The 15,165-nt window shown below is 39.3% G+C and overlaps 1 protein-coding gene across 4 annotated transcripts in view; it reads left to right on the forward strand.

Moving 5' to 3' along the window:
* The first annotated feature begins 143 nt into the window (after positions 1 to 143).
* Positions 144 to 15,165, forward strand: part of LOC124149519 (guanylate kinase-like) — a 33,717-nt gene continuing 18,695 nt past the window's right edge. The window contains exon 1 of one of the 4 annotated variants that reach the window (XM_046521160.2): positions 144 to 225. In XM_046521160.2, the coding sequence (XP_046377116.1) occupies positions 174 to 225 (52 nt within the window). In that variant the 5' untranslated portion in view covers positions 144 to 173. Of the gene's footprint in view, positions 226 to 12,708; positions 12,772 to 13,344; positions 13,434 to 15,165 lie in introns of those variants that run through there. The other 3 variants (XM_046521161.2, XM_046521163.2, XM_046521162.2) reach the window with 3 other exon arrangements.

A 15,165-nucleotide genomic window follows, 5' to 3' on the forward strand; every position in this document is an offset into this window, starting at 1 on the left:
CAACCCCAGACTTCCAAACAGGTATCTTATTAAATACACACTTATATTAATCACCATGGTATTATATTTGACTTTTAATTACTGTGAATGTCTTTGTATAAATATTTACATAGAATTTGAGATCCAACATTTTTGCGACAATCCGTAGTTAAGTTTACAGAGCAACCAGATCCATGCTTCCGCCTACGACAGTACTGTATCGACGTGTGTGCCCAGTCATCAGAGGTAAAATATATTGTGAGATAGATACCTACGTCTAGCATGTGTCTAGGTGAACGCTAGGACGTTTTATGTTCGCGTGATATATCTTAAACACTGCGTTGCCATTGTGTAAGATGTCTTTAAAAAAATGTTTCGTTTTACTTTTTAAAGCCAATCTTGATCACTGGGGAGTTTGCCATTGGAACATTTTGGCATACCTTTTACCAGGACACTTTTTTATTATCGCGAAAGTATTTTTTGTGTAGTAAAAATATTGATGTATTGCCATTTGAGGATGTCGTTGGCCTTTATTGGATAATGATCAGCTATCTGAACATTGTCTTTTTTATTTGTTAATGTGATGATAAGAAGCGAGAAATTTGTATTGTGTGCACAGTCAGTATGTGGTTAGCATGTTATCATATAGAAGTCGTCATGGTCAGTGTCACTCTGCATTGAGCATGTACAGGAGTAGTAGATCTAGGTTTTGAGTTTGTTTTCAAAGTTCTCATGTAAGGTGTATTGTAAGACTGATCATCACATTTGCCTAGATAGTTTCTCTTTCTCATCCATGCACTTGTAGACATTGTTGGCGCAGAAGTGTTTCATAACTATTTCACAACTAATTAGGCATGTTAAGGTATCGTGAATTCATAATTAAATTGGAACAGATATAATTCCTGACAATGCCTACATTATACTTAGTAGGTTGTTTTTTGCATTAGCTATAGAGAGAAATGCGAAACTATGAGCGGCTATTTCATACTAATATCTTTTATATTTGTTACTAAAGTGTTCCTTCTAGAGACCAATACTCATCAAATAATAGAGCAATTGTACCTGGGTAAGCTGATCACAGTAATCAACACATGTGTGATTATTTTGTCAGTTTACAGATGTGTGTATCTGTCAGTGTTCATGTCTGTCTGTGTCTGTGTCTGGTGTATCAGCAGCGATTTATCTAGAATTCAAAACTAAGTGCCCTGGGCAGGCAAATTGGGAAAATATAGTGATATGTTTCAAAAGTGGATTTTATTTTATCGTTCTTATTTTCATCAAATCTGAGGAATTAGGGAAACTGTAATTCAATTTGGGATTTTTACTGTCACTTGCTGCAGACTTGGAGCCGAATGTCAGCCTCTGAACAGGTCAAGATAAATTCCTTGATCTGTGTGTGTATCTGTCACTGTAAGGTTTGTGTGTGTGTATCTGGCACTGTACAGGTGTGTGTGTGTATCTGACACTGTACAGGTGTGTGTGTGTATCTGGCACTGTACAGGTGTGTGTGTGTATCTGGCACTGTACAGGTGTGTGTGTGTATCTGGCACTTTACAGGTGTGTGTGTGTATCTGGCACTGTACATGTGTGTGTGTGTATCTGGCAATGTACATGTGTGTGTGTATCTGACACTTTACAGGTGTGTGTGTGTGTATCTGACACTTTACAGGTGTGTGTGTGTATCTGACACTGTACATGTGTGTGTGTGTATCTGACACTTTACAGGTGTGTGTGTGTATCTGACACTTTACAGGTTTGTGTGTATCTGGCACTGTACATGTGTGTGTGTGTATCTGGCAATGTACATGTGTGTGTGTATCTGGCACTGTACAGGTGTGTGTGTGTATCTGACACTGTACATGTGTGTGTGTCTGACACTTTACAGGTGTGTGTGTGTATCTGGCACTGTACAGGTATGTGTGTGTGTATCTGACACTTTACAGGTGTGTGTGTGTGTATCTGGCACTGTACAGGTGTGTGTGTATCTGGCACTGTACAGGTGTGTGTGTGTATCTGGCACTGTACAGGTGTGTGTGTGTATCTGACACTTTACAGGTGTGTGTGTGTGTATCTGACACTGTACATGTGTGTGTGTATCTGGCACTGTACAGGTGTGTGTGTGTGTGTATCTGGCACTGTACAGGTGTGTGTGTGTATCTGACACATTACAGGTGTGTGTGTGTATCTGGCACTGTACAGGTGTGTGTGTGTATCTGGCACTGTACAGGTGTGTGTGTGTATCTGACACTGTACATGTGTGTGTGTGTATCTGGCACTGTACAGGTGTGTGTGTGTATCTGGCACTGTACAGGTGTGTGTGTGTATCTGGCACTGTACAGGTTTGTGTGTATCTGGCACTGTACATGTGTGTGTGTGTATCTGGCAATGTACATGTGTGTGTGTATCTGGCACTGTACAGGTGTGTGTGTGTATCTGACACTGTACATGTGTGTGTGTCTGACACTTTACAGGTGTGTGTGTGTATCTGGCACTGTACAGGTATGTGTGTGTGTATCTGACACTTTACAGGTGTGTGTGTGTGTATCTGGCACTGTACAGGTGTGTGTGTATCTGGCACTGTACATGTGTGTGTGTATCTGGCACTGTACAGGTTTGTGTGTATCTGGCACTGTACATGTGTGTGTGTGTATCTGGCAATGTACAGGTGTGTGTGTATCTGACACTTTACAGGTGTGTGTGTGTATCTGACACTTTACAGGTGTGTGTGTGTGTATCTGACACTGTACAGGTGTGTGTGTGTATCTGACACTTTACAGGTGTGTGTGTATCTGGCACTTTACAGGTTTGTGTGTATCTGGCACTGTAAATGTGTGTGTGTGTATCTGGCAATGTACATGTGTGTGTGTATCTGGCACTGTACAGGTGTGTGTGTATCTGACACTGTACATGTGTGTGTGTGTCTGACACTTTACAGGTGTGTGTGTGTATCTGGCACTGTACAGGTGTGTGTGTGTGTATCTGACACTTTACAGGTGTGTGTGTGTGTGTATCTGGCACTGTACAGGTGTGTGTGTATCTGGCACTATACATGTGTGTGTGTGTATCTGGCACTTTACAGGTGTGTGTGTGTATCTGGCACTGTACATGTGTGTGTGTGTGTATCTGGCAATGTACAGGTGTGTGTGTATCTGACACTTTACAGGTGTGTGTGTGTATCTGACACTTTACAGGTGTGTGTGTGTATCTGACACTTTACAGGTGTGTGTGTGTATCTGGCACTTTACAGGTGTGTGTGTGTATCTGGCACTGTACAGGTGTGTGTGTGTGTATCTGGCACTTTACAGGTGTGTGTGTCTGGCACTGTACAGGTGTGTGTGTGTATCTGGCACTGTACAGGTGTGTGTGTGTATCTGGCACTTTACAGGTGTGTGTGTGTATCTGGCACTGTACAGGTGTGTGTGTGTATCTGGCACTGTACAGGTGTGTGTGTATCTGGCACTTTACAGGTGTGTGTGTGTATCTGACACTTTACAGGTGTTCGTGTGTATCTGGCGCTTTACAGGTGTGTGTGTGTATCTGGCACTGTACAGGTGTGTGTGTGTATCTGGCACTTTACAGGTGTGTGTGTCTGGCACTGTACAGGTGTGTGTGTGTATCTGGCACTTTACAGGTGTGTGTGTGTATTTTGCACTTTACAGGTGTGTGTGTGTATCTGGCACTTTACAGGTGTGTGTGTGTATCTGGCACTTTACAGGTGTGTGTGTGTCTGGCAATGTACATGTGTGTGTGTATCTGGCACTTTACAGGTGTGTGTGTGTGTATCTGGCACTTTACAGGTGTGTGTGTGTCTGGCACTGTACAGGTGTGTGTGTGTATCTGGCACTGTACATGTGTGTGTGTATCTGGCACTTTACAGGTGTGTGTGTATCTGACACTTTACAGGTGTGTGTGTATCTGACACTTTACAGGTGTGTGTGTATCTGACACTGTACAGGTGTGTGTGTCTATCTGACACTTTACAGGTGTGTGTGTGTATCTGGCACTTTACAGGTGTGTGTGTATCTGACACTTTACAGGTGTGTGTGTGTATCTGACACTTTACAGGTATAGGTTGACTTGACTGTGTCACTTACTCATGGGTATCAGGGTATAATAATATAATATATAATTTGTTTATAATTTGATAATGATACAATAATTATAATACCCAATAAGTTTTTAATGTGAAGTTTACACAAAATATGTCTCTTCCATTGGTTGGTCACATGACCGCTAAACTGAAGTTCATAAGTGTATGAGCGACACATTTTAACATTCATACTTTTGTCACGAGACTGTATTATTTAAATGACGGACTACTTCCACATTCCTCTGGAAACACCTGGGAATTCCCTAGCATGAATAAATACAGAAGCCGTGTTTCTCATCATTTAGACACTTTAATCTTGAAGTTAGCTTTTTAGCCTACATTGGGATAAGTTAGAGAGTTTGACTGAATACCTGTTCAGGGATATCCTTGCTACGACCCATCCTAGAGAACAAAACAAAGAAAAGCACCTCCAACCTATTGTAGTATCCATTCGATCCGTGACAGTCTACACTAATATATGAATGTACCTTAGTATCTATTTGACGCATCTTTACAATCGCCTTTCATTGATGACTAAAACATGTAACCACTACTGGTTCATTAACAACTCGGAAATGTCCCTCGTCACGTTTATCTTGTCGTTCATTTTGATGTAAGTGTATTACGACGCGCTGTCATTGTGACTTACTGAGGTAGTTCTTAACAGACCTTTCTCATCTAATCAGGATATTATTTGAATACATTTGTTGTAAAGAAACTACAAAAGTTGTTCCTGTAGAGCATGTTGAGCAAGTCACATACGTTCATGTCGCCTCTCATTTTGAGGAACTATTTTATTCTGCGATGCAGCTAGTTGTTGAATGGCTGTCAGTGTAAACATGAAGTCACACATACTAAATATTATTGTGTTTAGATCTAGGTCTATATCATTTGAGGTAAAAAATAGTGAAAAATTATAAGAATTGACTTTCACTTTGTTGTGGTATATCTATGCTTCCAAACTAATTGTCCCATGTTCATAAAACAAAGTGCTCTGTGATCAATTTAACAAACCCTATCAATACTATTGATGGCATAAGATGTTTTATGTTATAGTATGTTTCCAATTTTTATGTGCTAAGAGAGTATGTCAGTGTAAATGAAATGTGTACATCCTTGTAGCTCCTCAGTGAGTCTCAAGTGTCAGAATGATTCTTTTCATATTATTTCAGTTTCCTTTTCATTGACACAAAATTCAGTGTTGTACTTTGGCAAATGCATATGTATGACGAAGAAAAATGTTTGCAATTACTATGTCCAGAAACCAACGCATCTCAGAGATATGGCTTAGGGAATATGAGAGTTGAGCTAAACGTTTGTATTTGAAGAATAACACCTCTTGTAGCACCAAGTTACCGACTGATAACTGTAATTCTCTTTTGAGGAATCAGCAGGAGAATTTGACAGGGGTGAGGGAAACTGCCAGAAAATTGTGCAACGAGCCGTGATTGAGAACCTGCATAGAGGGGGCAGATATTTCATTTTATCAATATTTCTTCGACTCTTAAAGCTAGCTATGATGAAGAACACATGAACGGGTTGTCAAATATTTCACAGAGTCCACAGTTGTTTAATATTTTCTTGACAAATGTTGTCCATGGAAGTTTTTCAGAGATGCCAGCATAGTTATGAGTGATAATTTCATAAATAATATTTGTTAATTTTTTTGAGTTTGATTATTGGTTGCCATTTTATGCCAGAATAGAAAAGCTTGTTTGTACATTTTGATACAGAGGGGTTCCCTCCCGAGTCCTGCGGTCACTGCAGTATTGTTTTTGTTGTTGCTTTAACTTAGTGTTTAAGAGGTCGCCTTCTGCCTTAGCAATTTCGGCCGAATCCTGTGTGTTTTAAGCCTGGTTCAGAGGGCTGTATATGTAACTGTGGCACCAATTTGGCCATTTTGCATGAATATATGTTTGTGTGGTGGTTTTGGTGGTGTTTGAGTCAGTTGCTTTATTATTCCCTGTCCCAATGAAGTTGGCGGGGGATATTGAAATGGGTTCCGTCCGTCCGTCCATGTGTGCGTGCGTCCCAAAATCGTTACTGGAGCATAACTCAGAAACTCTTAAATATTTCTCTACGAAACCTTGCATGTCTACCATGCACATACTGAACTGGTGCCTTTTGCTCTATAGGAATTTTATAAATTTATATTTTGTATGTTTCCATGGCAACAAGTTGGATTTAGGTTCTTTAAGGGTGGTTTTCGTTTCCGGAGTGTAACTCAAAAACAGTTAAATACTTTCTTACAAAACTTTGCATGTCTACCAGGCACATACTGAACTGGTGCCTTTTCATATTTAGCACTTTTAGAAATTTTTACTTTAGAATTTCCATTGCAGCTGTTTTGGCATGGGCTAAGAGAAATGTTGGGTCAGTTACCTGGATAATAACATGTTAAAATAGGCAGGGGATATAGATGACTTCATCGACTATACGCTTGTTTAATTTTGAAGAGAGTGTTGTGTCTAATTTTGGGATTTTGCCTACCTTTAGATTACAGTACCACAAACTTTTAAACATGTTTAACCTGGTTTCGATTCCCGACATGGGTACAGTGTGTGAAGCCCATTTCTGGTGTCGCCTGCCATGATATTGCTGGAATATTGCTAAAAGCGGTGTAAAACCATACTCACTAACTCACTCAAACGCGTGACAATACCCTATGACATAATTTGTAGTATTTTGTTGCCAGTCACACCGGGGAAACTATGGCCTGTGACGCCAGGGGTCATCGAGTGTGCATAAGCTCCTCCCAGTGATCCATCATCTCTACACGCAATGTCATTGAATACGCCCAGCGATGTTGTTTAGTTTAGTGGTGATATTAGATTACTCCAAACTCTATCCTTAGCCCTTGGGTCCCCTTTACGATCAATCACCTCTTTACGATCATTAGGGTTAGGTACCTGTTTGTGGCTAGTATTGATTCTATAGCTGCTCCTAATATTCTTCACACAAACACGTCGAGAGAAAAAAAAGGATGAAATGGTTTTGTGTCGAATATTTTGGCTATTGGAAACTGTCCTGGAACATTCACACAAGCCACACTTTCACCCGCTTCAATTATTCAGTACTGATTCAAACGCAAACGCACCCATGTGTCGTCACTAGCCATGCTTATGCATCCCTCGTTCCTTACTATTATCCACATTATCCTTACAGTGTTTCTTACCACACTTTTCTGTGACAAAAATCACCCGACGAATTAATAAAAAGCATGTCATTCATGCATATCAGCGAGTTCGACATCTGACATCTGATGCCTGGAGCCGTTTTCAGTTCTCACCATATAGAGTCATTCCTCAACACTTGGTATCTTGCAGATTACGGAATGGGAGGAGTGTGCCAAATGGCATCTTGATCACTTGGTAAGTGTCCATAGACTAAAGTCACGAGACACAATGCCTACCCCTAACTTCGTAAGTGTCCGTCACATACTCGACCCTTTTCTTTCAGTTATGTATCGGCATGGGCATGACCAGGTAAATTTACACTTAATTTCACAGTGTGAACATAGCTCAGTCAGTTTACTGTCGGGCTAACAATCCGAAGGTCGCAACTTCGTGTCCAATGGATTCTTACAAAAACTGGTTGCTTTGACACGTGACCTACGGCAGAGATCGTCCTCACGAGAAGTTGTGGTTCTGTATTCTAAAGGTGCTCCGGGGGTTTGAAGTTTGGGTGTGAAGATGTTGGTTGGTCTTGTGTTTTGTTTGAAGTCGTTCAATTTGTGTAAGTTTAAGTAATCTAGTATGCATTGTGATATTGGGGTTAACAGTGTTTTTTGACTTCTTAGACTTATGTTATTTTTAAGGATTTGTTGGATTTGGGTGTTTAACAGGGTTGAGTTTAAGAAATTTATAAATCCAGGGGGATTTCGCCTGTTAGGGCCAGTAGTGCCGTAAGTGGTGTACCATGCTGTGTGCGTGTGATTATTTTCAGGGCTTGACGTTGGATTGTATTTAGCTTATTGTTAAATGTTTTGTTTAAGTATTGTATATTGCGCATCCGTAGTCCAGTTCTGATCTAATGAGAGATGTAAAGAGGGATAGTAGGGTCTCCTTGGAGGCCCCCAATTGGAACCTACCAGGCAGAGGAGTGTTTAAATTCTTTGTACATCTTGTTTCCAAGTTTTTACCGTGAACACCCCATGTGAGATGTTCATCGAAGATTAATCCCAGGAATTTGGTTTGTTTTTTTGAATTGGATGGGATTATTTTTTAGATGTAGGGATTTTAGATATTTTAGGGATGTTTACGCACATTTTCGTATGTTTGAATACTATTCCTGTTGTTTTTTCGGCATATTATGAGAAGCCCCATTTATTTGCCCATTTTTACCTATGTTTAGTGCCTATTTCAGTAAGTTTTGGGCTGGTATTGTTCGCTGTCAGACATCTTATATACTTCCTTGAGGAGCTAGCTTGCTAGCCAACCATAATATATGAAAGACTTATGAAGAATTACTGACATAAATTAATTAAAGTGGTGTAACCACTGCTCACCAGGATATGGTATTCCAGTGGGCTTTTATTCTGTCAAATAGCTTTTAACGCTTCAAAGGGAATTAGTTTGGAGATGCTTGTATACATGTTGTATGTTTCCTTTGCATGGTTATGGCTGACCTACAATTTAGTCTATTGCTGTCCCTATTGGGATCAGTTTGTGGTCAGCACAGTCCACCTCAGCAGGCAAATTCCACAGAAGCAAACTGACCACAAGATGTGTACCCAGAATGTTGACACATACAGCAGAAGCCAACCCAAGGAAACATATAAAGGGACCTTCTAGCATGTTGAACCAGTTACCAGTAGAATCCTGATACTGCCTGAATTGTAAAGATCAGACATGAATCCATGATTTTGATCCAAACCTCAAGCAAGCTGCAGAAACAGCAGAAACATTGATCCTCACCTCTATCAAAGTACAAGCAGGTGACTTCAGTTGGCAAAATCATGGATTCATTGTTCTTGGACATGACCTGCTGTGAGGTCAGACTCTCAGTTACAATAATATGCCACAACTATCATGGCATCAAGGGAAAATGATAAAGAAAGTTCTGTTGACGCGTGCTACTGCTTCAGGATAGTGTGCCTCTGCACAAGTGGCAGTGGCTGCAGCTGCAGACCGTAGCTTGGAATTACTTCCCAGGTCTTTTACTCTCCTGACCTAGCATCCTCTCACTTTATTTCTGCCCTGAACTCAATGATATCTGTGTGATACGTTTATACATGTAACGACAATGTGATTGCCACTGTCAAGGCTTTTTAAGGTGTCTCAAGAATAAGAATTTTGATTCTAAATGATGTTCAGTATGAGGCCGTGACATTTTCAATTTACCATCATAAAACTATACATAGTTGTCCAATCATCAGAAAATTCAACATTTTATCCCAACTGACTTGTTCATTGAGCTTTGCATGTGAATGGAAATATGAAACAAATGGAAATTTTAAAATAGTTCAAAGCTATTCCAAAGAAAACACAAGGCTTTGAAATCTGAAATGATGTAATAATTATGTTATGTTGACTACTTTAGTTTTTGTCAGCAGTTGTCCTGGTTATGGACCAGATATTGTCATCTGGAATCTTCAAATTTGAAAATTGGTTATTGATTATATATGTACATTGTTTAGATACAAAGCCTAGAAACTTGAAACTTCTATGATTCAAGATACTGTCATTATGTTCCAAGTTTGTGCATTATGATTGTTGATCAGTTTCGGCTGTTGAAGACAGTGGTTGGAAAACAGTATATTTTCTCTTGAAACATAATCAACACTGCCAGCTTCACACTTTGTAGAAACTGCAGCAAAGTCTACATACTTGATTATGTATTGGAAACAACTTGAATCAAACTTGGCCTTTGGGTATGTTGGGTGAATGAGTTTATGTGAATACTGAATATTTGCATACTCATGTCAAGTGAAAGCACAGAGTTTCTCAGGTTGTTATAGTTAGTTATGGATTGTGTAGAAAGAATTTTATGATGTTTATACCATATGGTACCAAGAGAGTAACGAATGATGTGAATGTAAGTGTGTGCACTGTGGAAAATAATAGCCCTCCTGTGCCAGAATCAACATCCTTAATCACTTCTTTCTCCATAGGTATTTCACATTGATTTTCCTTATCTTAATTCCCTTCAAAGACTTTCCATGGATTTGTGTTTTCCACAGTTAATGTGTTGTGAATGTTTATGTTCAGTTTCCATGGTAACTGATTGATATTGTCACATTATCCTGCATTGCGTATTGATCTGGATTTGGCCTCAAGGTCTCCTAAGACAATTACAAATTGAACAATCTCATAACAAGCCCACAGAGCCTGGAAGAAAAGTATAATGGAATTTAGCCCAGATAGCCCAGTAAATATGCTATTCTTTGAGTCATAGGAAATTGAGTGCTAAAGTCTGATTCATTGGAAACCTCAGTCACATGTTTTTGTACTTATGTTCATTTAACAGGTGTGTTTGTATTAATTCCTGATCTGCAATGGTGCTACTCCGAATGTATCCATACAGCGTCACTGAGGACATGCACAAGTTCTGTCTAGTGCTACTTAGCAGTGAAAATAGCTGCCTGTCCGCTAGCCAAATACCAGAGACTTATTAATTGGGCTACTAACATTTTTGTAAAGTTGGCGTGACTGTTTAGTTGAAAATTCTAGTCAATACATATTTATATCAACAAATCACGAAGTCAGTTTAACTGTCATTTAGTGTCATGTCCTTTTGTAGTTCATCAGAACCCAGGCAAAGATGTAAACTGGCTTTTTGTTGTACACTGATTATGACGTATATCCCTATACATGCATTATTAGCGATGCCAGTGAAAGATGATGAACCACCACAACATAAAGATGTACCAAGCAGCCAAGCAACATCGCCATTGTTTAGCATAGTAGTCTCAAGACGCACAAAACACATTTAGGTTAACACAAAATATGTAGGCTGTAGATTGGCTCGATGCAGAGATGAACATAGTGTTATGTTGTGTGAACCAATGCTCATGCACACATCACGTGACGTCATAGAGCCACGACTGAAGATGCACCATTTGTCACATGCAGGATTAGCGTGTAAAGTTTGAAAATCACTTGCAGCATATCGTGATAAGAATAAAGACACTCCGTGGTAACACTTGACTGATTGTTAGTTTTGTCATTAAGTGGTACACATTGAAAACAGTACATGCTCTATATATGTTTCAACGGTTCCTGTTTCTTTTGGCAGTGAGTATAGATTACTAAACAAGTTCCCTTTAGATACTGTTTTTCCTTTTACAGTGAGTATATTTCAAAACGTATCTATGCTTGTAATTACCAGTAAGATTTAAACTCAGGATTGTATCGGTTGACCCAGGGCCAACATTTCTAACGACTGTCCACAGTGTCCAAGGGACACTACTCTCATTTACAACACAAAGTTCAAGGTCGTAAGCCCCTCTTGGTATTTTATGAAATATAGAAGTGACAGTGGAGAGTTGATTATCTGTCTTGGAGTAGAGTAGAGGTTGCAGAGTACAGTTTCACAGTGCTACCAACACCTAGTATGAAATACCAGCTGATGTAAAAAATAATTCTGTCTGCATGTGATATTAATAAATCAGCATTTAATGAAGATGTATTGTTATTAATCAGGTAATATCTTAAGTTAAGTAATAAAAATAGATATACAGACAGGATTAGAGACATGTTACCAGACGATTACCTATCCCAGGGACACAGCATAACTTGCTCGGAGTTAGACGCCCCACAAAATGAGACTTTAAGGTTTTGTTGGAATCTGTAGTTTTTCTCAGGCAATAATTACACATTGATTGTTGTCAATAGATATTTTTCTTCCATTCATTTCTTCGAAATAGCCCTATTTTAGCAGATCATGAAATGGACTAAGGTGAAGATCTCACCACATCACCAGTCAATTGCATTTTTGTCAATTATTACACTTTCTCTTGAATATTAAGCAGAGGTTATTGACATTAGAGGATATCCTACTCTGCCTGCACTCACATGGACCTAGGCAATTCTCTGAGCACATACTTAAAGGTCAAGGTCACAAGATAGAAGACTCTCATGAAAAAACATTTGTGGTTACCCTTTCTGAATAAGCATTGATGCATTTATGATTAAACCTAGTATATGCTTTCTTCAGAATGGGGCCCCGCTTTGGAAAGGTTTGGGTAAAACGTGTCAAAGGTCATTGAAATATTTGTAAAACATGGTTATATCGTTGTTTGTTTCTGAGGCATTGTTACCTCTACCACGTCTACAGGCATGAAACTTTCCTACCACATGGAGGCTGGTGACATGCCCAACAAAAGTCAAGGTCAACTTTGAGATTATTGTGAAATATGGTTGCATCTTTTGTTGCCAGTTACTGTTGAGTTATGATCTGTGAATACATCTCTAGTTAGAGAGTAAATAACTGGTGTTGCAAGAGTGCATTGTCACAAGCCTCTTGTCCAGCATTGCATGTAGGGCCCCAGCTGCCTGCTTGTCCTGGCAGCTGACTTAATGGACCGACTTGGTGACTTGGTTGATTGCATATCATTAATATCCCAATTGCATTGATCAATGCTCATGATGTCAATCACTTGATTGTCTGGTCAAAACTATATTTGTTACAGTCTGTCGTCATACAGCCAGAATATTGCTGAGGTCAGCATTACGCAACAAATGAGCAAAACTAAACATCATGTAAGTGACTATACCTTGTGTTGCCCGTGTTTATCACAAACCATGGAGGGTGACTGAATCATCTGAATAAACAGGTGTTCATGTTGTTGTTTTTATGTGCCATAGTTTCTTGTGTATAGTGCACACTTTCTTCCCAACATGTGAAGAAGGGTGGAGCATATAATACCTTCATACCAAGAGTGATTACTGTGAGCATGTAGGACCGGGAATACCATGTCAGTAAGTTAATCCTGTTATTACATTACCAGTACTTTGTTATCTCATGTTTGTTCACCAGGAATAATACAATGTAGTTTTTGACTGAACACAATACACAAAATAGTAATTTTCCAAAAACATTTACTCAAGTATTTAGTATATACATATGCTATATACATATTACAATGGGTTGGGTTGTTTTTCAAACTAGTTCCAGGACATGGTAATAATTAACTATATTATTTTGTTAAAATTGGTGAATATTGTATTAATGAAGGTTAGATGATTGATATTTTAGTAGAATTACTGTAGCCAGCACAGGTGTAGACATAGACCTTAATTACTTGTCTATGAGATCAATATCTATTAGCTGGTGTACATTGACAGTAGAAAGTCCCATACACCACAGAGTAGTGCTCACTACCACTCCGGTCTGTTGACAGAGCTATCTTCAGGCATCTCAGGTGGGTTTATTTTGTCCTGCGTGGTATTTAATTGTATGCATACCTATAGTCAGGACTTAAGCTATTCAGTATGTTTAATGTTCTGTTCAAATGGTCATTTTAGGACTGGTTTTAATTGATTCCGGGTCAGGAAGTCAGCAGTCAAACGTATACATGTATATGCATTCATGATCCTGGTTGTGCTTCAGAGTCCTATTGTTCACCACTGTTGCCTCTAGTTGTCAGTGGCAGTGGGGTGGACCCAGAATGTGTGCTAGTCAGTAATCCTGCTTGTGCCCCCATGGTGTGTAAGTCCAGAGCAGTCATCACAGCAAGTTCTGTAATACATGCAGCTGGCTAGACTGACTGACTGACATTGAATAATGGTGAATGAGTTACAATAGTTTTACAGGCTTTGACAAATACATTGGCCCACGAAACAGCTGTTGGTTAGTTAAGACCATTGATTCTCATATTGAGGTGGTCCAACTGACTTGTGGAAACATATGAACTGTCTCCTTACCTTCAGCAGGACAGGACAGATAATGGTGAAATATTTGCAATGTAAGAAATTAGTAAAATTCTTTATAAACTGGTGTATAGCCATATAATAGTCGGACTAGTTATATTTTATTTGTTTATTTTGTAATAGACAAGAATTACAAGAATTTGATGTAATCCAAGTCAACAATCAGTTGTCATGGTTGCTGCCACCATATATTTTGTGGGGAGATTCCAGGTTAGAAAAGGTCCCATATCAACCAATCCTGGTCGTAAGAGGCAACCAAATAAACACACTCCGGCGCAGTGGTGACTCAGCATAACACCCCTGCCACAGGCTAATTTGCATATCACGTGACCGGACTTTTCTCTTGTTTGTAAACAAACACGCTTTTTCAGAAAGCTGTATAGAACGGACTAATGCAAGTAGTTGGGGGCGCTACACATTTTGTTTTGCATAATAATATAGATATGCTACTACAACTGCGACAGTGAGTTGCATGACAATATATATTTATACATCAAAGTGACCGTATCTCTAGCTCTCCGTTCGGCTTCGATGACAGCACGTGGAGCCTTACAACCAATGTAAACAAAGGATAACTACGCAAAAACAAGTAGATGTTCACGTATTAGGATACTTTCATAATGAACCGTAACCATTCTTTGACATTTGTTTATGAAAATGTGTAGACTTGTCAAACATGAAACGGATGAAAAGCATATGCAATATCTTGAATGGACTGTGAAAGATGTGACGAATAGTCACATGGCGCTGGCCTGTGGCAGAGGTACTATGCTGGCTGGTTCCCGGCCGCATGGAACTCTGGGTAGGAGAGTGCCAAATAGATAGGGTGGTCACACTTGGTGACTTGGTTGATTATGTCTTGTCTTACCCTGACAGGGTGGGTCATTGCTCACAGTATCAATCACAGGATTGTCTGGTCTAGACTTGATTATTTACAGGTTTCCATCATACTGCCAAGTGAGTCTTTAAACAACCAACAAACTTACATGATGAAACTGAAGATAAGATGGTTATCTTTCCCTAAGAGATGTGTTGATCTGCTAGATGAGTTGCAATGGTTGCAGTGTTACTATGTTAACCTTTATTTTAGGTGTTTGAAGCTTTAAAGGGAGACCCAGTTGATGCATCTTTGTTACTTTGTCGTTTCCTTGAATAATAGGGATATCAATGGATATCAATGGTAATCTGTGTTCCATTAAGTAATCCTGCGCAAAGTTCTTTTCT

The sequence above is a fragment of the Haliotis rufescens genome, unplaced genomic scaffold (genome assembly GCF_023055435.1).
Source record: "Haliotis rufescens isolate VD_foot unplaced genomic scaffold, xgHalRufe1.0.p SCAF_4, whole genome shotgun sequence".
NCBI lineage: Eukaryota > Metazoa > Mollusca > Gastropoda > Lepetellida > Haliotidae > Haliotis > Haliotis rufescens.